This window comes from Apiospora marii (genome assembly GCF_038362585.1).
Source record: "Apiospora marii strain CBS 49790 chromosome Unknown utg000001l_segment0_segment0, whole genome shotgun sequence".
Taxonomy (NCBI): domain Eukaryota; kingdom Fungi; phylum Ascomycota; class Sordariomycetes; order Amphisphaeriales; family Apiosporaceae; genus Apiospora; species Apiospora marii.
The window spans coordinates 551,165-573,700 of record NW_027117372.1 but is presented as its reverse complement, the minus strand read 5'-3'; the positions used below and the strand labels follow the sequence as shown (position 1 = coordinate 573,700).

Here is a 22,536-nt window from a genome sequence, read left to right as displayed (position 1 = left end):
CGTCTTCATATTTCCCACCTTAAAACTATCGGGAAAGTGCTTTTTCTTCCATTGGTCATACCACCGATCTCGGTCCCTTTCAGATAGTGGATCTTTCGCGTCCAGCCATCCCGAGTTCCGACCGAATAATCTATCGAAAGCGTGATCCAACCATATAGCATCATTAGCACGCCCCGTGCAGCGCAAGAGATGTCCGCAAATTCTGACCGAGGAATAGTACAAGGCTTGTGTTTTGTGTTTCCGGCCCCCTCGTCCCCTTCGTGCATAGAACCTAGCAGAATGAAGCAGGTCTGCGTCGACGTCCCGCACAAAGCTGAGAAAGGGATCTGGGTCTGGATGAAAGGGATGGAGCATTCGGATATGTGCTAAAGTCAAGAAATGGTGAACACTATTATGGGTTTTCACCTGCAGACCCATCCGTTCCAGGGTAGCGAGGCACCGGTCAAAACATCGAGAGTCGATGCATAGCAGTTCGGGGTTGGCCATCATCTGTTGGATGGCAACTCGGGGATAACCGTAGTTGATGCGATAGACAGGCCAGTAGGTCACTATATGCTCACATGTGTTGGAAAAGTAGTCCAAAGCATCGTCCTTGGCACCCTGTGGGTGCCACCATAAAAGCGATTGTAATATGGCTGTATATAGCATGCTTCGCCACAAGTTGACTGAACGCAAACTGTCTTTATCGGACAATTCTTTGAAGAGTTTGTTTGGTGCAGTTATCCATGACTCCATCTTCTTTAGGCGACTGGCGCCGGTGAGAATGTCGCTTATGAGCTGGAGAAGTGTTCTGTGAATTGGTCAGACGACTGATTTTCAAATCAGGAAGACAGGGAATCGTACTCATTCTCTGGATGATTGCGTTTGATCTGTTGGCTGGTGCCATCCATCTCGAACCAATGCACCACCCTGTTGCCTGCCTCGTCCTTCGCAAGGACGACCTTGGCATCTTCGACAGAGAGATATTCAATCGAATGCTTGTAGGCTTGTAAACAAATGATGGCTTTGGGGATGACTTGATCGTCATGAGGCTCCAGACAAAGACGATCGAGGACATCAAGAGCGTGCTTCCCATCGTTCTTCCATGCCTTGACCTCAATGTGCTTTAGGTCGGCTGCAGCACTCAGACTAGCACGGTCGGAAGACAGCTTGGATGAACCAATGCTTGCCTGGGCAGCCTGTTGGACAGGGATGTCTGGCTCGTCATATGGCAAATCGGTATCAGCGGTATACCTGATTCCTCTCGTCGGCCAATAAGCCACGCGCAGTCCCTAGAAAGCTGCTCGAGGCTGTCTCAAGACGGGCTGTAGTAGTGGGGACCAACATTGCCGTGCCGTTGCCGCAAGTCGCACACAAGTGGAGCGGTAGATCATCTTGGAGGATTGAGAGCGGGCCGTTGGAAGATCGCACAAGGCAGTGTCCCCAACGCACGGTTCGCCATCAATCCCCCGACCGAGAAAAGAGAAATGATTAATGGCGAGAGAAGAAGAAGATGTTCAGGTTGGGAGGGGAAATCCGACCACTCCCCGCGCCTCCAAGGAAAAGCAACGAAACCAGGCGACCCAGCTCTCTGGGACAAACGGACACGGCCACAATGGTTTAGCCGAGCCACGAGTGGCGCGCAACGAACCACCATCATGTGACTTCAGTTGGGGTAACCAGGCATGGCATTGGATTGAAAAGACTCCAGGCTGACCACATTCCTTAACAAACAGACCAATCATCAGACGTTAAGACCCATTGGCCATTGGACCCAGTAGCTCTGTTCATATAGCCCTGCATGGCTATTCAAGTCCACGTCTGTTCATTATTGGTATGATTGTACGAGATTCATGTGAGTGAGCATTGACGACTTACCGGATCTGCCAGGTCCAAACTCTTGCCTGGTTTTTCTATATTCCTCGGTAGAGGTGGTCTTTGGACAGAGACACGGCATATGAGTAGTAAGGTGATGCGCCTATTCCCACAGCGTAGCCTGCCTAAGCATATGCAACTTTGAAGACCCAAGAGAACTCACCCCTATCCAGAAGATCCTCCTCCACAGCGATACTCAGTTGGGCGTCGCTTCCCTCGCCCGAGACCGACCATGCAAGCGACTCACCTCCTTCAACGGTCAGCAAACTGACCCGATCACCCGGCAGTATCGGCACAGGAGCCAACACCTTCACCACCCCCTCTTCCGTAACAACCGGCCTCTCCAAGAACAGTATATAAAACGCCGACTCCGTCTGCGTAAAGCGCACCCCCGGCCCCCCACCCGCCACCTCGCTCTGCACAAACCAATACGTAGTATTAAACAAAGCCTCCCCATGCCCGCGAATCCACCGCCCCGCCTCCCTCAGGTGATCGACCTCGGCCTGGACCAGGGACCCGTCGGCGCGGGGCCCGATATCGAGCAGCAAGTTGCCGTTCTTGGCCACCATATCGACGAGCGTGCGCACGATGGCGGACGCGTTCATGTAGGCCCCGGCCGGCGTCGCGCGGTTGTAGCCGTAGCTGTAGGGGTCCATCCCCCGGTTGGACTCCCACTTTCGTTTCTGCGCGGACGCGAAAGTCTCGTACTCGGGCGTGTCGAAGTCGGCCGCCTGCGCCACGCCGCAGCGCGAGTTGATGGCGACCTGCCGGCCCTGCTGCCTGGCGGTATTCCACCACCGCGCCGCGAACTCGGCGGTGGCGTTGGCGGCGCCGGTGTCGCACCACATGATGTCGGTGCCATACTTGTAGGCTAGCGTCTCCATCTGGGGGAGCATCAGGTCGGTGACGAAGTCATCAACTGGGACGTACCCTGTGTACGGCTCCTTTTCGCCGGTATAGGGGTTGGTCGCCAGGCCCCCTGTCCAGGAGGTGGAGGAAGGTTTGTCGAACTGGGTGAAGCCGTACTTCTCCCAAGCGGGGTTGAACCATTCCGGCAGCGAGAAGTAAGTACCGCGCTTCAGAGCCGGCTGGTACGTCTCGGCTGCCTCGAATAGTTCGCCAAGGAGGTCGCGCTTAGGCCCGTAGTGCAACGAGGTCCGATTCGAGACGGCGCCACTGTCGAAGAGGGCAAATCCATCATGGTGTTTGCTGGTAAATACAAAGTACTTTGCTCCCGCTTCGGCGAATAAGTCGACCCACCTGGAGCATAAAGGTTAGATCAGTTTGTATATAAAGGGGCTGCAAGAAAACTGACATCTTGGGGTCAAACTTTGACCCATTGAAGTCAGGGAAGGTGTCATCATACACCCAATCAGGTCCATATGTCCGGAGTCGATAGTTGTAGAAGTCTGACTTGTCGGCCTCCGGGTGATGGGTCGAATACCACCAGAACCACTCAGCATAACTCTCGTACGGAGACGAGTTGCCCCAGCCTAGATGATAGTCAGGCCAGCCCAATTAATACCGACGAGATTTGACTTACCAGTCACTGAATAAGGGCCCCAGTGAATGAAGATACCAAACTTTCCATCGTTGAACCAGTCCGGGCTCTCGTGCCGGGCCAGGCTGTCGAGGTCCTGAGTCCATTCTGTCAGGCCAATGGATACGTCCTTGAACGGAACTCTTTCTTGGCCTTTGTCGTCATCGATGACGACCTCAACTGAGATTGATCCATTCGAGGAGCCCTGTACCCCGAGAGTCACGACTTTTTGGTCTCCCGGGCACAGACGCTTCAGCCGCCCCAAGCTTGTCGTTTGAAATCCCGGCCCCTCGAGAGATAGCATCCTCTCGCCTCCGGAGACACATTCGCTACCGGCATTGTTCACGGTGACATCGACTACCTGCGCGCCATCCTCAAGCCACTTCTGCGTTGGCCTCACCGACTGCACCCCCAGCGAAGCGCCTTGCCACAGCGAAATGGCGAAAACATGCTGTCGGCCCGCCGTTGCATTGGTCGTGGTCGGCAGAGTGATGGAAGCCAACTTCTTACCAACAGACAAAGCCGAGGTGCGCTCGAAGATGTGGCTCGTGTTGAAGTTGCTGCCGTTGCCCGTGAAGCGGCTCGGAAACACGAGCTCGCCGCGGTTGATGGTCAAGTACTCGTAAAAGTTCAGGGCGCGCAGCTCGTAGGCGGAAGTGCTGCTCTCGTCTTCGTACGTGAAGATTACGCCGGCGGCCACCGTCGCCTGGTCGACATCCGCCGCGACGAGGAAGGAGGCGGAGAAGTAGGAGCCCGGAGGGACGGGAATGGTCTGGCCACTACAGATCACATTGTCGGGCTTGTCGGGGCCGGTGTATCCCGGGAATGAGTACACGATCCCAGTCTCTTTGGACGTGTAGTACGGTTTCCCCAGATTCGGGGAGGGGTATGACTGGTTCAGCGCGTCGAAGGCTGCCTCGCCTGGATATGTGCCAAAGGCTTTGTTGTTATAAAACGGCTCAAGATCAATCTGTACTGACTGAAAAAATGCTAGTCTCATCGTATAATGTCGGGGAACAGGTGTCTGATTACCTTGGATGTGGTTAAGCAGGGCTGTGATACACCGATAACGCTTACCGCTTGGAATATTAGTAGTGCCGTGCTTTTGAGCGCCATATTGGCGAAACGGGATTGATGATACCGACCTCTCAAGTCAAAAGCGACAATAACTATAAGTTGGTAGTCGATGGATTGCTTGCTGGTGTAGCCCGTTTTGTCATATCTCGTACCCCTCCGGCACCCCTCCGATGGGCTGTCGGCACTTGTTCCGATACAAGCCGAAAAGCAGCTCCGGATCAGCGGTTATGGCCGACCCACCTAGAGCTAACAATTCTTGGCGCAAAAGCAACGTTGTACCAGCCCGTACTCTTATAGCACAGAATATTCACAGCTAATATCAGGAACCCAATTACATTTTGAAGCTAACTGCCGGTGATGAGAGACCCTCGGAATGGCTCTTTACCCTGGGTGAAGTGAGGGCAGAGGCTGTTCAGGAATACAGTCGATCAATCACATGCATGTTGGTAATCCTTGATGTGACATTCTGGAATTGGGTATTGATGCGTAACGTCCTCGAGAGAAAACCCAGACGCCAGAAGAGGAAGCCGCGCCTTGGGCGATTTGGTTGCAAGATGCCTACAGGGTAACGCGTACAGGGTAACGCGTACAGGGCAACCGCCGTAGGCCTTAGGCGTGGTGTACAGTGCAGCCACAGGGTAGGTACAGGGTAGCTCGTGAGTTTCGATGCGGTCGAGCAGGGCCGGTGGCAGGACAGAAAATGCTGCCGGGCGCCGAGCTCCGAGATCGACCAGACGCCGATATGTCGCCGTTGAACCACCCATGTCGGCTTCATACGCCCCTGTTTATCGGCACTGGCGATTTGGATGGGGCCCTCGAGTCCATCAGCGCCTTTGAGAAGCAAATGGACAGGATTGATAGTTACCGAGTCCATATCCATGTGTTGGTGTTCCTGCCACATGCCTTCTTCTTGACGCACCCAGTCCCCAGTACACTCAAGGAGGCGAGTGCAGCATTGAAAGAGGCGAAAGACTTCTTGGCCGGGTGATGCGACATTGACCGCCAGGCCTACTCTTGTCACGTGTAGATGAGCATCAATAGGGGAGTAGTGTACAGACAGCCCCAAGACCAATCAATTTCATGAAGCAAATGGTTATGACCAATTGCAAACACAGGCGTGTGAAGCGCTTCCTGTTTTAAAACAACAGATTCAGTGCATCAATGCAACCGTTTGCTTGAGTATTGGGCCGTCTGCACCAAAGTATTGTTTAGGATCGACTCATGGGATGTTTGAAGATCTGCCGAGTTTAATGACTTCGGTTGACGTCGGGTAACTTCGATAGCCTACTACCACGTACTCGAACCCTCAGCTTTGTCGATTCCGTAGCCAGCTTGCGTCATCAGATATCGGATGAACTTTTGCGGTGGCAGAGCCGCACTGCATATCGGATGAATGGGTCATGTCGAGAATGACGACGCACTTGAAACAGACCGGCGTGGTCTTGTTTTGACGACTTCCAACCTCCCTGCAACATGCGATCCCCAGCCTCTTCTCCATCATCTTTCTGAGCTGCATCAGCAAAGCGTGTTAAGCCGCCAGCTTCGCGTACCCAAGTAACTTCATCATGCGCGCCACTTACAATACCACCATCCTCGGTGCGGCACCGCGGACCATACTGGTCTGGGTCTTGTGCCTGCTGGCCACCGCCATCGCCGCCCCCGCGCCGGCGCCCCTCGACATCGACATCAACATCAACCTAGGCGACGCCCTAGCCGGCCTCACCACGCGGCCGCTGTGCGACCAGTACTCCTTCATCGCGAACTACTCGGCCATCGGCGCCAACTCGACGATGCGCGACGCCCTGCAGAGCGCGTCGCCGCACGGGGCCGACATCGTGGGGCGCGTCGTCGACGCCGCCATGAAGGCGGCCGGCTACTTTGCGCGCGACAAGACGATCAACAAGATGTGCGGCAACCTGACCTCGATCGCGGACCAGGAGGCGGCCAACAACTTCTCCAACGGCATCGTAGCGGATCAGGTGGTGGGCGGACAGGGGCTCGGGGCCGGGGCTCGTGCGGGGGCGTCTTTGGGGTTGGCTGCGTCGCTTGCGTTGTTGGTGCTGGCGGCGATATGAACTGAGCCGCGGGGAGGGTTTGTTTGGGAAATAGCATTCGCTGGCGGATGTTTCGAGCTAATAGTAGATATGGTATTGAGAATGAATGTAATAGCTGGTTTTGCGAGGAAAGGGGACCAATAATGGATGTGATCGAGGTCAATTCGGCATCATGATGCATCGCTCTGTGAAACGATACGATGCAGGGCGTCCCGATATCAAAGTTAACGTTCCTGGCCTGCCGTCGACAGGATCAGGATCGGCGCTAGATTGAAACTCTCGGACGATTGGCGCACATCCATGGGAAATGACTGGTACTACTAGCAGACTTGATGGTTATTCCACCTGTGCCATTTGGTACCAGAGTTTTCGCAGTGTTGCATTGCACTCGATGTCGGAACAACGAGTGCCGAAATGGCAAGAGCACTTCTTGCTTGTCCTGCCAAGCTTGGCAACCGGGTCGTTCGCCGGGAGCTCCTTCCTAATCTGCCGTGAATCAGCATACGGATCTGTTGGGGTAGACAGGGATACCAGGGCACGAGGGGAGCATTTGAGATACCGGTATCAATCAAGCGGCAAAATACGCCTTATCGCACCACTCACCACGATGGTACCCGACTAGTATGGCATGTGACGTACGCAGTTGGACAAAATTCATATTTGATCATAGGCTATGGCCTATACGTGGTAGCTGAGTCGTCCGCCAAACCCCAAACAGGGGCGCTTGTTGAGTTTCCCATAGGCTTTCGTTAGTACGGCAAGAACCGCCAAGACTCTGCACGTGAAAACCCTGATCTCTTTCTCGTGGTGCACGATGTCTTCGTTCAGCTTACGTCGGCTTCTCCACATACTCGTCTGTATGACGGCGGTCGTGGGTATCACAAACGCCTCACCAGATGCGCCTGCAGATCCCGGCCCCGGCGGAACCGCCCCCGTGCGGCCCTTCCGTCTCGACCAAGTTAGCCTGGGCGATGGCCTGCTACAAGAGAAGCGCGACCGGATGAAGGATTTCCTGCGCCAGTATGATGAGCGCCGTTTCCTGGTTCTCTTCAACAACCAAGCAGGCCGGTCCAACGCGGGCGGCGTACAGGTGCCCGGTGGCTGGGAAGACGGCGGACTACTCAGCGGCCACTGGACGGGCCATTACATGACCGCTCTTTCCCAGGCATATGCCGACCAGGGCGAGGAGGTATTCAAGATCAAGCTCGACTGGATGGTCAAAGAGCTGGCGGCCTGCCAAGATGCCATTACCTCGAGGATGGACGGAGACGGTGCTGGGGGACAGCAACCCGGCAACAAAACGGTCGGCCGCGTGTCCGGCAAATTCGGCAGCGCACTTCGGTTGAATCAAGGCGACCAGAAGCAGTACGTGACTCTCCCGCAGGAGACCATCAACCAGCTCCGCGACTTCACCATCGCCACATGGGTGAACTTGGCTTCGAACCAGACCTGGACTCGCTTGTTCGACTTCGGCAAGGACACCGCAGTAAACATGTTCCTCACGCCACGTGCGGACACGGCCCAACATGCACCACGGTTTGCCATCACCATCGGAGGCTCTGGTCAGGAGCAACAAATCAACGGCAAGGCGGCGATACCGGTGAATGAGTGGGTGCACATTGCTGTCACCCTGAAAGACGCTAGTGGTGCTCTGTATGTCAATGGGCAAGTGGCCGGCACCAACACCGGCATGACCCTGAATCCGACCAGCCTCGACAACCCGGGCAACCGGTGGATTGGTCGGTCTCAATATGGAGATGCGCCGCTAAAAGCCACGATCGATGAGTTCCATGTCTTCAACCGGGCGCTGAGTGCCACTGAGATCCAGTCCCTACAAGATTCCGCGGCAGGCTCGACAGATGGAGGCAATATTGCATGGTACAAATTTGACGAGAAAAACGGCACCAGCCTGAAGGATTCGTCACCGAATGGCCGAGATGCAGGTGTGGTGAACGACGGGGGATCTGATACTGTCAACTGGATTCCCACACATCCTGGCTACGTGGGTGCGCTCCCAGAGGATACGGTTTTGAGGCTCGGCCCGCCCCGTTGGGCCATCTATGGAGGCGATGCCGCGACTAACACTTGGGCTCCCTGGTACACACAGCACAAGATCATGCGAGGACTGCTAGATGCTTACTACAACACCAACAACACCCAAGCACTGGACGTGGTCATCAAAATGGCAAACTGGGCGCACCTCGCTCTGACTATCGGTGACAAGAACCAGCCCGGCTACAAGGGCAATTTGACTAGGGACGATCTTAACTACATGTGGGATCTATACATCGCCGGCGAGTTTGGTGGGGCAAACGAGGTGTTCCCAGAGATCTACGAGCTGACCGGCGACGCCCGACATCTGGAAACCGCCACGGCCTTCGACAACCGCGCTTCTCTGTTCGGCGCCGCTGTACAAGACCGAGACATCCTGGTTCTGACACACGATCACAACCCGGGACCGCGCCGCACAGACCGACTGCACGCCAACACGCACGTGCCCCAGTTCATCGGCTACCTCCGGATCTTCGAGCAAAACGGCGAGCAGGACTACTTCGACGCGGCCAAGAACTTCTACGGCTGGGTAGTCCCGCACCGCGAGTTCGCCCACGGCGGCACCGGCGGCAACTACCCGGGCTCCAACGACAACGCCGAGATGTTCCAGAACCGGGACAACATCGCGCACGCCATAGCCGGCAACGGCGCCGAAACCTGCACTACCTACAACCTGCTCAAACTGGCCCGTAACTTGTTCCTGCACGAGCACAACGCGACGTACATGGACAACTACGAGCGCGGCCTGTTCAACATGATTGCTGGCTCTCGCGCCGACACGGCGAACAAGGCGGATCCGCAGTTGACCTACTTCCAGCCCCTGACGCCGGGCGCCACTCGCGATTACGGCAACACCGGGACTTGCTGCGGCGGCACCGGCATGGAGAGCCACACCAAGTACCAGGAGACGGTGTACCTGCGCTCGGCCGACGGCTCTGCACTCTGGGTGAACCTGTACGTGCCCTCGACGCTGACCTGGGAGGACAGGGGCTTCGAGGTCAAGCAGGAGACGACCTTCCCCCGCAGCGACAAGACTAAGCTCACCATTATTGCTGCCGGACAAGGCCCGCTCGACATCAAGCTGCGAGTGCCAGCCTGGGCGAAGAGCGGAGGAGTCACGGTGACCGTCAACGGCGAGAAGGACGGGCAGGTTCCGGAACCCGGCACCTACCTCACCCTGAGCCGCACCTGGCAGACTGGCGACACCATCGAGATGCAGATGCCCTTCCGCATCCGCATCGAGCGCGCCCTCGACCGCCCCGATACTCAGGCCATCATGTGGGGCCCCGTGCTTCTCCAGACCGTCGGCCGGCCTACGGGCAGCAGCAGCGGCTACTGGGAAATGTCCCTATACAGCTACCTCAAGCTCGACGGCGACTACGCCCGCGCCGCCATCGCGCCCACGGGCAGCACTACCCCGGCAGGCGACCCCCTGTTCCGCGTCCGGGCTGTCGGTAGCAGCAGCAAAGACCTGACGGTGCGGCCCTATTACATCAGCGACTCCCAGCCCGTCTCGTCCTACTTCCGCCGCGTGGAGCCGCGCGTCGTCTTTGGCGGGATCGACACCGGCATCGCGAACCGGAAGCGCAACGACGGGCTGCCCCGCTACGACGTGCCGGTTCAGGGGGTCGCGTCGCCCGGCACCGACGGGCCGACGTTTTTGGACGTGGTCTGGGACCGGGCGCCGTTCGCGTCGCACGATGCCTTCGTGAAGGCGATGTCGGAGGTCGCGGGGGCGTTTGTCGAGGCGGGGGTGTATACAAGCAAAGAAGGGGATGTGATTGTCGGGAAGGCGAGGGAGGCGGAGGGGGAGTTGGCGGTGTGAGATACACTCGGCTTGGATGATGGTGCAAATAGGGGTAATCGGCTTTGTTTTACATGGTGGGTCTGGGGGTGTTCTATAGGCAATGTCAGCACTATGGGCACAGGTTTCATTGCTTCAGGGGGTGCTTTCGCCTGTGTCGATGCTGTGTTCTATTCGCGGGGGATCGATGGAAGAGGCTGCTAGACTCCATGATTCCAATTTCTTCTCTTTTCCATATCTCCTGCTTGCTCTTTACTATTCATACCAGGTGGGCCAGAAGAGATATGTGTGCCTGGCCAAACGTGGCTCTTTCTTCGTATCTAGGACCAGGGTGCTCCAAGTTGCCGCCATGAAAACATTGAAGAGGCCAGCACAGCATGAGACCGAGGCCTGCTGCCAACCTCACCTTATCCTGTGGATGGCGACAGCGCTGCTCTTGATACAAAAGAATAGTTCCCGTGAATAATCTATGTTATTTTCTACTTTTGTATCCTGTCTAACGGAATAAACAATTATCACAATAGCTCCAAGTGAGCCCTGGTATAAACAGTACAGCATATTGTAGTGGAAGCAACGCTTTTACCATCAAGGGGACGCCATCTGCTTGTATTAGTCACGATGGGCTGGTCAATGTATAGTATCTATCATTCAACATGCCGCGCCCATTCCCACTTGTTGATTCCCCATTGCTTGGAACGGCCCTATCATTCGTATGCTGCGATGTGTCTGGGACGTTTGATGACAGCAGGCACGATGGCTTCGCTCCGAGATTATATAAGAAGACAGCTAGCTCCCTTTTCATGAGTCATCTGGCTCTATTAGATGGTCAAGGATCTGATATGAAAAAAAAAAAAAACAGAACAAGACCAAAGTTCATGTCTACTAGGCCAAAACCTGCACAACAATTCCAAGTAACTAAAGAAAATTTTAATTTGCTAAACGTCTAACGGTCTGATAAGACACAAGAGGCCAGCAACACAAAAGCCCAACGCCTCTATGCCAATGCGGGGAAAAGACACGCGCACCGGCTATCTAGGTTATGCTATACAAAATTATGCAACAGGGCTTCTCTAGGCCCTGGTAGGTAAGAAGAACCTTCGTTCCTTCCTCTCTCTACTATCGTGGCACTGCTCTTACTCATCATCCACCAGCCTCTTGGCCTCAAATGCCTTCTTGGCTGCCTTCAGCAGCGTATCCATATCGCCGCTCGTCTCGCACATGGACCGGAAGCTGCCATCCGTCTTCTTAAGCAGCTCGTACGGGTCGCCGTACTCCACCAGCTCGCCGTGGTCCAACACCAGCACCTTGTCATAGTCCACAATGGTGGCCAGTCTGTGTGCGATGGTGATGGTGGTGCTCTGGAGTTGACGGATCGTGCCCTGAATCTTGGAGTCGGTCGCGTAGTCGATGGACGCCGTAGCTTCGTCCATGATGAGAAGCTTCGGGTTCTTGAGCATGGCTCGAGCCAGGCAAAGCAGTTGCCGCTGGCCCTGGGACAGGTTCGATCCGGACTCAGACACAGCAGACGACAAATCAAGGAAGAGGTTCTTGTTGGTGGCAGTAGGGGATGGCGGGCCAGCGGCCTCATCGGCAGCCGCCGGCTCAGAAGCCAGAGCGCCGGTTGTGACGGGGGTCACAGGAGTCTCGTTGGGGCCAATCAGCTGCACGCGGCGCAACGCATTGAAAATCTCCTCGTCGGTATACAGGTCGAAGGGGTCCAAGTTGGTGCGGATAGTGCCTGTGAACAAGGTGGGGTCTTGGGGTACGATAGTGATGGCCTCGCGGAGATCCTTGAGGCCTATCATGCCGATATCGATGTCGTCGAGAAGAATCTTGCCTTCCTCAGCCTCGAGGGCCCGGAACAGCGCCAATGTCAAAGAACTCTTGCCTGCACCAGTGCGACCAACGACACCAACCTTCTCCAGAGGGTTGATCTTGAAAGTGACTTTGCGCAGAACGGGGTCCAGGTCGGATCGGTATCTGGTGGAGTACGAGATGAATTCAACCGATCCGTGGGCAGGCCAGTTTGCCGGAGGTCGGTTCTTCTCATTGATGGGGTCAGCCTCTTGTTCGACGTCGAGATATTCCTTGACTCGCTCCACCGAGTTCATGTTTTGCTCGTTCATGGCGTACAGTCTGACGAGCCAGAGCATGTTCTCCGAGAAAGTGATGGCGTAGCTGAGCGAGATACCCGCAGCGCCCGCCTTGACCTTGCCCAGGCTGAGAATGACGAACACACCTGCGAAGAAGGCAACGAGGTCACCCAGCACATCTGTACGGAATGCCAGCCATCTGTTAGCGGCCCAGAGGTAGATGAACGGGCGGGCTTGGGTGTTGATCTTGGTCAGGTTTTCACGGATAAAACGGCGCTCATCACCGTACGCACGAATGGTGGTAACACCGGACAGGGTCTCGCCGAATTGCTGGAACAGCGGGCTTCGGTTGACCGATTCCAGACGCTTGAGGTCCCGAGATGCGCGAAGGTAGAACAGACCCACGAAGACGTACGCTCCGGTGATGAAGCCTCCAGCGATCAGGAAGCCAGGGGTAACGAAGCCAATCAGGACGATAGTCACGAGGATACCCAGAACACAGCTCATAACGCCAATGGCAACTGGCGCAACTTCCTGGTCAATGGCCTCGAGATCCTTGCTGAAGCGGTTCATGATCTGCCCGAGCGGCGTGACGTCAAAGAACTTGAACTTGGCCCTAGAAACTGAGCCCATCAAGCGGTTGTGAATCTTCCAAGATGCAGTAAGCGAACCGAAGAAGAGCCACAAGTCGCGGACGAGCGCAAGGACGGCACCAGCCAGGCCGATCAACGCAAGAATAAGGAGGTAGTAGTTAACGTTGACCTCCTCGGGTGCATTGGTAGGTGAGTATTGTGCGGGGCTGAAGAAGGCGCCAGATTGAACATGGTGGGCAACAGTCGAAAATGCGTTGGGCGAGGCAAAGTGGCCAACAGAGTTCTGGCTTGCGGCCCCAACACTGAAGGTGTTGATGCTTTCCGCCTCGGTCGTGTACTGCTCGGCCCATTGCTTGATCCACAAGTTTTGCGCGACTCCAGAAAGTTGCTGCCCACCGAAGACGAAGATGGTGAGCATCCAGAACCACCATGATCCCATGGCGTTGAGGTAAAGCTTCACGACAGGCCACTTCACAGCGCCAGTAGCCTTGGTTTCCTCCATGGAGTCTTGCTTCTTCTTCTTCTTATCCTTGGCTTTGCCGTTGCCATTGCCATTGGGAGCACCGTCGATAAGAGTTTCGTCACTACCTTCGCCAACACTCGATGGGACTCGAGACGGGATGCGGGAAGCGTGGGCCGAACTGGGACGAGATCTGTTCTGGATGTCCTCGCCCAGAGCACCAGATGCGATTACTTCGGAAGGAGGACCTTGCGCCGAGACTCTGCCGTTGTCCAGGACGACAACATACTCGGAAGAAGGAACGCAGAGCGTGATGTTATGGGTGACAAGGATGCAGGTGCGATCACGCATAAGAGGTCCTCGGATGCAGTTTGTGAAGATCCATTGGGCAGTGTGGGAGTCCACAGCGCTGAGACAGTCGTCGAGGAGCAGGTGTCGCGAGTTGGAGTAGACGGCTCTGGCCAAAGAGATGCGCTGCTTCTGACCACCGGAAAGAGTAATTCCCTTCTCGCCAACAAGTGTCTCGTCACCATTGTCCAGAATCTCGAGGTCGCGTTCCAGAGCGCAGGCTACAATGACATCTCGGTATCGCTTCTCGTCGTAGGGGGCAGAGAACAAAATGTTGTCCTTGATGTTGGCGTTGACCAACCAGGCACTCTGGGCGACGTATGCACAAGTCTCAGCAAGTCCAGTCTCGGGATCCACGTGGACGTCCTCACGGCTGCGGCCACCGGGCAAGTATACTTTACCCTTCATCAGGGTCATCTCGCCGAGCAGCGCCATGAGCATCGAGGTCTTTCCGGATCCAGTGGCGCCTGCAATAATATTCAGCTGGCCAATCTTGAAATCACTGGTCAAGTCCATGAGACGGAAGGCCATGGTGCCATCTGCTGCGACGGCGTCTTTGCTGCCCCAAATGAAAGTGGCATCGCGGAAGCCAATGACACGGTCGCCCTGGTCGTCGACATTCTCCTCGCTGAGCTGCTTGTACTTTTCGGTTTCGTCCTCGAGCAAGAACTCCTCGACACGATCAATGGATACCTGGGCCTCCTGTACGTGAGCGATCATGTCGCCAAGCTGGTCGAGAGGCACCCGCAGCAACATGAACAAAGACATGGCAGTGAATGCGACAGACGGGTACAGGGGCTTCTTTTCGACCTTGGTGTATACCAGGAAAGAGCAGAACGTGATCAGGACCGGGACGGTGTTCCAGATAGCAACAGCCAGCGCCCAGATCATGTATCGGTTTCGCAGCGCCTTCAGCTCAGCGCGTCGCTTTTGGTCCACAATATCGCCGAAGCGCTGTTCCCAGGCAAAGTACTTGATGATACGAATGTTTTGCAGGACCTCGTTGGTCGTATGGATACGCTTGTCCGTGGCCGTCATGATCTTCTTCTGAGTGAATTGGAACCCCTTGGCGAGAAGGATGTTGATGGGCAGAAGGAAGACCATGATCACCAGTCCCGGGATAGCACTGAGCCCCATGACCTGCCACAGCAGAATGATGGACATGATGAGCTGGGAGGGCGCACTGGCCAACAAGAAATGGAGGTAAGAGGTGACTTCGGAGATCTTGAAGCTGTCGACGGACATCAAGTTGATGATGGTACCCAGATTCGCCTGCTCGTCCGCGTCCTTGGCTGGGTCCTCTTTCTTAGAAACTTCCCCGGTGCCCGCGGCTTCGTTGCTGGTGTCGCTGGCACTCTTCCGCTTGAGACCAATCATCCTCTTCAGCTTGTCGAGACGCGATTCCTTCACAGTCTCTTTCCCGTTGCTGGTCCCGAGGGTGGTGTCCTTGCCACTCGCTGCCTTGCGGCGCAGAGCCTTGGCGTAAATATCACCGATGATGATGGCTCGGATACGAATGCAGATCCTTCGACCGATCCACAAAGCTTGGCCATCGGCAACGGAGCGAATGATATCGGCAATGGGCAGCAAGATGACGTAAAGCCACAGGACGTTAATAGGAGCAATCTCGGGCTTCTCGACGTATTCCAGAATGGCCTTCAGTAGGAGAGTCGGGGCAAAGGTAAGCACTCCAGATGCCAGTGCCCATAAGCACTGCAGGATGAGGTCGCTCTTGAAGTATTTGGCAAGGTGGAAGATAAGTCTAGTGTTCTTCTTGAATTGGCGGTAGTCGGCGAGAACGTAGCCAGCCTTGTCTTTGGGAAGCAAGTTCCAAACCTTTTCCATGACCAAAGGTGACTTGTAACCTTCCCAAAGCACGCCGTCCACCCAGGAGAAAGTCATGAGAGAGAACACAGAGGCCAGGGGCTCCCGCGAAGGCTCAATGTCACCCTCCCACTCCAACATAACCGTCTTGTTGCCTTTCCTAATCGACATGGTCATAATGAAAAGGATCGTCGTCAGGCAGAACTCGGCAACGACCAAGATCTGGGCCAGCTGGGAGCTAGGGTGAATGATGGCCGAGCGGAAGATGAGGAGGGTGAACAACCACTGGAATCCGTAGATAGTCGCCGTGTGGTTCCATATCCGGGGTACTCGCCACTTGGTATTACCGAGGAAAAGTCGCAGGGTCGCCAAGACAAGCACGTAGAGCCATGTCAAAACACCAACCGCGGCAGCGATGCGACCGCGTCCACTATAGGTGTTGGTGATGAGCGCAGCGACGTTGATTGCCACGAGACCGATCACGCAGAGCTCCTCGACAATCACGGACAGCTGTTGGCCCGGCGGAGTATCAGCTTGGACAATAGAGCCCTTCGTAGTCGTCTTGACGAGGGCCAAGCGGCCGCCGCCGTTCTGGGCAATGGAAAGGCCTTCTTCATCGTCGTCGGTGCTCGCGGGTTCTTCTTCTTCGTCCGGCGGGAGTTCGGTATGGTCACGGTGATCGGGGATATGTTCGTAGTCGTGTGCTCGTTTAGATCGGATGCGCTGCAAGATGCCTTGATAGGCGAGGGTCGTGACGGAGAGACCGAACACAATTAAGGGGAAAAGAATCTTCAAGTAGCTGCAGCAAGATGTCATCCGTTAGAGCGCGTCTGTGTAGATGTTGGGGAGGGAGACCTGAGGAGAGGCTTACTCTGATTGGAAGCAGGTGGTGAAATCGTCGATACGCCAGATAGGCCAACCGCAGGAAGCGAAGTCCGCAGTGGAAGCCATCCTCATTTGCGACATCCCGGCAGCCCAGTGGCGGCGCCCCGCGGGCAAGACAATATCGAAGGCGGCACCCAATTGCCCTGCGTCTGGTTGCTGTTTCGCCAAGGGGATAGAAGTGCCTCTTGATCTCGGTTTGCACCAAGGGGGAAGAAATGAGCCGAAATGGCGCGCGACGGGTCGGTAAGACAAGCCAGTATATTTTGTGCTGGAACTAAGTGAAAAAAGCTACCAGAACAAAAGACAATGTTTGGAGTTGCGGCTCAGATGAGAGTAGTCGAAGCCAAGCACTTCAGTCCGAACGATGTGGTCCGGGGTGCAGCATGTAAGAAAACTCTATTGGCGGTATTGGGAAGAGGCGGGAAAAGTTTATTGGGGAGATGAGGCCCGGACAGTCTGTCGTGAGTGGTGACGAAAAGAGCAACAGGAGCAACGTTGAAAGGTGGGGAGGAAAAGAAAGATAACGACATTAAACTGGAGCCTGCTTCGCTCCGACTGCCGACTGGATACCGCGGCTGCTGATCTCGACCCGGCGAACCTCTTTTGTCTAGTTGCAGTCACCACGGAGATATCGAGAGGCTTATGTTCCTCTTCATCACTGTCCTCAGAGGTGACTTCCTGCACCACCTACATGATGTTTGTTGCCCCGAATCGCTAGGTGCATCTGGAGCAGGCACTGTACTGAGCACAAGGTCCGGCGATACAGTGCCCCACCGACGATATTAGCGCCTGCTCCGGTTACCTGGGTTGCTGCAGGAACTTGCCATGTCGTTCGCCGTCAAGCGCATTTCTCAATCGTGCAAATAAATGCTGGACGGAAACATCGACTCCACTCGGAGGAGGCTCGTAACAGGCCGTGTATGCAAGTTATATAGGATCAATTGAAGGAGGACGCCCAATGGTGCTATCAATTCAGATAGCCGAAGTCTGGTCACAAAAGGTAAACTCCCATAGCTCCTGTGCTACGTCATGTCGTAGATTGGTTTTAGACCGCTGCTCTGTATTTCTTGCGACGAAACCAATGCAACAGACGGGTTCATCCCTTATTACATGTTAGGTACTGATCACCGCCATTCTTCAAGCGAAGGGCGTATCTCGTACCCCATACTCCAAATCGACGCTGCTTCTGCATCTGCATGGTCCCTGTCCAGCGTTGGGGGTCCTCGAGCTTCTGCCTATCAGGAACGGTCGCTGCGGTCGTGTTGTGCACGCGTGGAATGTAATCGATCCGCTCTGACTGGGTCCAGCCCCGCCCAAGGAAAGAAGCAACCTTCCGTTTTCAGTCTCGGCGAGAGATTTTGTCGCAGTAGCTCGTAGCCTGCATCGATCCAACTGACCAACCAGACAATACCCAGTCGCCCGAGTCATACAAGCAATAGGTAATATTCCTGAGCTCTTCAATTCAATTGTCGGGGCCCGCAGACGGCTAAGCATATGCCCGTCTTACCGTCCGGTCTTTGCATTGTCAATGATCGTGGTGGCATGCGTGACCTATTCCTCCTCAGCAGTTGGCTGGCAAGCAAACATGTACATCAGGGATGCAACCCTCCGAACATGCGGGGAGATATGCAGCTAATGATTTCAACGTCTGATAGGACATAAGCCGCAGCGCGTGATTCCTACAAATACATGTATGATTTCAGTTCTCGCTCTCTGCAATTAGGCGGTCAAGTTATGATTTGTCACATTCCGGGCTTTCGACGCTACCGCTTTCTGCAAGGTTGGCCGGGGCGCGCCGTGTCGAAGTCGGTCAGGCCTGAGATTCAACCGCTAACTGCACCGTGTGTTATTGCATTGCTGCGTGGCATATTATTGGTTATTTATTATCCGCTATCTGCCAGTGCAGCTTCACCACCACTCTCCAGCATCTTTCCGAAAGGGGTCCTTGGCAAAGCCACCGCGCACTCTTCAATCCAGATGTAGGTTATGTCTCTGTACAATCTAGAACCACGATAGCCGAACGAGGAAAGGAAAGAAGCAGGCCAAAAATTCCCGCTTCAAATAAGTATGGCTCGGCCTGCCGTCGTCACGTTTCTGTCCTGGCGCATGGTCAATGCTGGTCCGCAACCTGGCCGGCCGGCTTTTCCCAGCACCAATGCCAAGCCCCTGCGGAAACAAACCGATCAAATCCCCTCAAGAACAAGCAGCTGTACGGATTATTATAACAGCAGTAATCGTTTATTCCACCGTTGTAACCTGGAGTAAGTGGAACAATCAAGACGGTTTATTCCTGCGGCCACTTGATGCATCGCCCTGCCCACCAGCCGTGCCTTTCTGTCAGAGAGAAGTTGTTGGCATCGGAAATGGCTCCGGGCTTGGCCGGGGCGGTCGCTGTCGTGGTAGTGATCAAGCACTCTGAAGGCATGGCCGCGGAAGTCAGTTGCAGTCGTGAGACTAGACAGTGGAAGCAGTTGTGCTGATGGCTGAACTCTCGCTGCTCGAAACGGCGCTGGTCTTCAAGATAACCCACACATATCGGTAACAAGGTAGCGCCTGGTATAGCTTTCGCATCAGTGGCTTCTCGTGTAATGAGCTGGTCAGGTCTCTTGGAGGGTACACACCACCAAGAGATTCATCTAGAGCTCCTGGGGCTGAAACTTGGACAGCAGCGGCCAAACTGCCGGTGACAAGACAGAACAACCCAGATGAAGGGCGTATATCAACTCGGATCGATTGTTGATGTCAACTGAAAACACCTAAACCACATGAGATGTGTCTCCATCGTCAATTTCACCCCTTTGCGGCTCCGCCCGTAACCCCTGAGGCCACCTTTTCGAGCAATAGAGAATCACCAAAGTGAACACAATCTCGAGCGCGAAAAAGGCCGATGCCATCTGGTACCCGATCCGGAACCTGGGCGCCTCGCCCGTGTTATAGATCAGCAGCGGGACCCAAGCCTGGAACGTAAAAGCGGCAGTCTCGACCACCCCGATGATGATGGCCCGGTGCTCGGCCGAGTGCGAACAAATCTTGTTGATCCAGGTAATGATGAGGGCGCCCGCGCCCGTCTCGCAAAAGGTCAGCAGCCAGCCCGCCATCATGGCCGCGTGGTCGTGCTCCGGGTACACGGACAGGATGGCGGTCCCCGCGAGCGCCACGAGGCACGCGGCGATGATGACGGGCCACCGCAGGCCCAGGGCGTCGCTGGTCCAGGCGTACGACAGGGTGAAGAAGATCTGCAGGCCGTAGCCCGCGGTGGGGATGATGTTGATCTCCTCGGTCGTGTAGAGCTTGGTGGCCTTGAGCCACAGGTTCATGTAGGAGTAGATGCGGATACCGAGGACGTGCACGATGAAGATGGCGCAGAAGAGATAGACGGGCCACGAGGTCACGATCTCTCGAATGATCCTCCAAGTTAGCTTCTTCATCGGCTTGCGGCCGACGCGCTCCATCCGAGCAATGGCCATCTCGCGCTCTTTAGGCTTGAGCCAAGACGCCCGAGATGTAGTGGGTGAATCGGGGACTGCGAAGTAGCCGTATAGCGCTACAGGGACACCAATAATGCCATCGAAGATGAACAGCCATCTCCAGGCAGCCACGCCATGCTTTCCGTTCATACCACTGAACAGCGCAGCCTGAAGATACCCCGAGAACATCTGGGCAGCGCTGGAGGAGGCCTGGAAGATACAGGCGCGTTTTCCCAGCTCGGAAGGGGTGTAAAAGTTGCCCAAAAGCGTCATGATTCCAGGGTAAGCCGATGCCTCGAGTAGACCGGTGAAGAACCGCAGTGCGTAGAGTGTTTCGACGTTCTTCGCACCGGCCATGCCCATGACTATCAGACTCCACATCAATTCGAGCGAGGGAAGCCAGATAGAAGGTCGGACTTTGGTCAAAATCAGCTGCGAAGGGAGCTGGCCTATGATGTACCCAATGTTCCAATACGTAGTCAGAAGGTTGAGGTCATTGCCGGTCAGGACCAAATCCTCCTTCATGCCCGAGACGTAGGCATTGCTGATCTGTCGGCGCAGAGGGTGTCAGTGAATTTCTCCTTGTGTAAAATTGGAGTAAACAGGGGACCAACATTGGTTTGATCAAGATACTTGACGAAGTAGGAGATACAACAATAGCTCAAAATCCACCAGTCGATCTTGGCGATGAACTTGCGCTCCTCGGGTGTCTTGTCGAGAGAGTCCCAGACAACAGACCACAATCTCTTTCTGAGAGAGACCTTTGTCGGCGAACCCGCCACTTCTGCTTCCCTCGGGCCCTGGTCTGAGTCGACCCTCCGTATGGCGCCTTTGCTGTCCATGTTCACTCAAGACGGGAAGGAGCTGCTTGTCGATACCCCTCTTCATTCAGGAGTATCGAAACGACGTGAAATGCACACCTATTTAAGCCACATTGCCAAGCGCATGCATCCTACCACACCATGCACGGCAAGCAAGTCGGTTCGATTTCGTCAAATAACGTGATTGCATCGCGCGTTGATGTGATGTAAGTTAAAGTGGATTTGATGCCGGCGTAGTCCAGTCAAACATGGCCTTGATATCAGCCAGTAGATTATCTGATCTTGATGTGTCGGGCTGTCCCCGACAATTACCAGGAACAGCAACCGGACCCTACCCCGCCATCGGATAGGATACCGACCCCCTTACGTCCCGACTACACATAAGGCGTGCTCTCTAGCCATCTTCATGCTTGGGACAAACATATGAGAACCTATATTGGGACCTATATTGGGGTATAGTGTCTTGTTCAGTTGGATCGGCAGTACAAACCAGATAGCACTCACAATGGTCACTGAAACGGAAGCGCGAGAAATCTACGCCTCATCCATTCACTTCGATGGACTGAACATCTGCAACTGGTCCCGCGACATCTTCGAGGCATGGCACAAAGGCGGCATCACCGGCGTCTCCTGCACATGCGGGCTGTGGGAGGGCCTCCGCGGCAGCCTCGCCAACGTGGTGCAATGGAAGCGGTGGTTCGAGGAGCACGCCGACCTCGTCGTGCAAGCCCACAGCGCGGCCGACATCCGGGCGGCGAAGGCGGCGGGCAAGACGGCGGTGCTGCTCTCGTGGCAGAACACGGCGGGCATCGAGGACCAGCTCGACTACCTGCGCGTCTTCCGCGACCTCGGCGTCCGCAAGATGCAACTCACCTACAACACGCAGAACTACTCTGGCGCCGGCTACACCGAGCTGCACGACTCCGGGCTGACGGGGTTCGGGCGCGAGGTCGTCGACGAGATGGCGCGGCTGGGCATGGTGCTGGATCTGAGCCACGTCGGGCCCAAGACGAGCGAGGACGCCATCTTGTACGCACCGGAGGGCAAGCCGCCGTGCTTCTCCCACGTGCTGCCTGCCGGCCTCAAGGAGCATCCGCGGAACAAGTCGGACCACCTGATCAAGTTGATTGGCTCCAAGGGTGGGTTTGTCGGCCTGTCTCAGTTTGGGCCGCACATGGCCAAGGGTAACGACAGTACCGTCGACGACTACGTGGATGCGCTCGACTATGTGATCGGCTTGGTCGGCGAGGACCTCGTAGGGATCGGGTCGGACGCCAGCGAGGGCCACGGGAGACCAAGCGAGTTCATGGCGTGTTGTAACAAAGACAAGGGCTATGCGCGGCAGCTCACTCCGTGGGGAAGCCAAAAGGTCGTCAAACCTCTGGGGCCCTTGGCTGATCGTGCCGAGCTGGCTTGTGCGATGGCGCGGAAGGGCTGGTCCGAGGAGAAAATGCGCAAGGTTTTGGGATTGAACTGGCTTGCTTATCTGGAAAAGATTATTGGTTCATAGTGGGGGAATGAATGGAACGTCTTTTTGTGGGAGTGAATTTCAATCTATCTCAAAACCCAAATAAGTGAGTAATTACTTGGCGCCAGTGAGTCAGAACGGCCAAAAGTTTTTTTGCATCTCCGAAAGCCATTTCTCAATTATTGCCTTCCATATA

General features: G+C 55.4%; 6 protein-coding genes across 6 annotated transcripts; 3 read left to right on the top strand and 3 right to left on the bottom strand.

Moving 5' to 3' along the window:
- Positions 1-1,979: 1,979 nt before the first annotated feature.
- On the bottom strand, positions 1,980-4,394 carry PG985_000194 (glycoside hydrolase family 29 protein; the record flags this gene model as incomplete). The annotated part of the gene is made up of 3 exons (XM_066819963.1): positions 1,980-3,114; positions 3,170-3,347; positions 3,434-4,394. 3 exons carry the CDS (start codon positions 4,392-4,394, stop codon positions 1,980-1,982), a joined length of 2,274 nt encoding a protein of 757 aa, XP_066690842.1.
- Positions 4,395-6,036: 1,642 nt separating this feature from the next.
- Positions 6,037-6,546, top strand: PG985_000193 (uncharacterized protein; the record flags this gene model as incomplete). The annotated part of the gene is made up of 1 exon (XM_066819962.1): positions 6,037-6,546. One exon carries the CDS (start codon positions 6,037-6,039, stop codon positions 6,544-6,546), a length of 510 nt encoding a protein of 169 aa, XP_066690841.1.
- A 793-nt stretch (positions 6,547-7,339) lies between these two features.
- Positions 7,340-10,402, top strand: PG985_000192 (uncharacterized protein; the record flags this gene model as incomplete). Its single annotated transcript, XM_066819961.1, has 1 exon — positions 7,340-10,402. One exon carries the CDS (start codon positions 7,340-7,342, stop codon positions 10,400-10,402), a length of 3,063 nt encoding a protein of 1,020 aa, XP_066690840.1.
- Positions 10,403-11,514: 1,112 nt separating this feature from the next.
- PG985_000191 (uncharacterized protein) lies at positions 11,515-16,650 on the bottom strand (the record flags this gene model as incomplete). The annotated part of the gene is made up of 2 exons (XM_066819960.1): positions 11,515-16,498; positions 16,571-16,650. The coding sequence occupies 2 exons, from the start codon at positions 16,648-16,650 to the stop codon at positions 11,515-11,517; spliced, it is 5,064 nt and encodes a 1,687-aa protein (XP_066690839.1).
- Positions 16,651-19,340: 2,690 nt separating this feature from the next.
- PG985_000190 (uncharacterized protein) lies at positions 19,341-20,896 on the bottom strand (the record flags this gene model as incomplete). Its single annotated transcript, XM_066819959.1, has 2 exons — positions 19,341-20,600; positions 20,666-20,896. Coding segments are annotated over 2 exons (1,491 nt in total), but the record flags the coding sequence as incomplete, so codon positions are not given.
- A 481-nt stretch (positions 20,897-21,377) lies between these two features.
- On the top strand, positions 21,378-22,382 carry PG985_000189 (uncharacterized protein; the record flags this gene model as incomplete). The annotated part of the gene is made up of 1 exon (XM_066819958.1): positions 21,378-22,382. One exon carries the CDS (start codon positions 21,378-21,380, stop codon positions 22,380-22,382), a length of 1,005 nt encoding a protein of 334 aa, XP_066690837.1.
- Between the last annotated feature and the right edge of the window lie 154 nt (positions 22,383-22,536).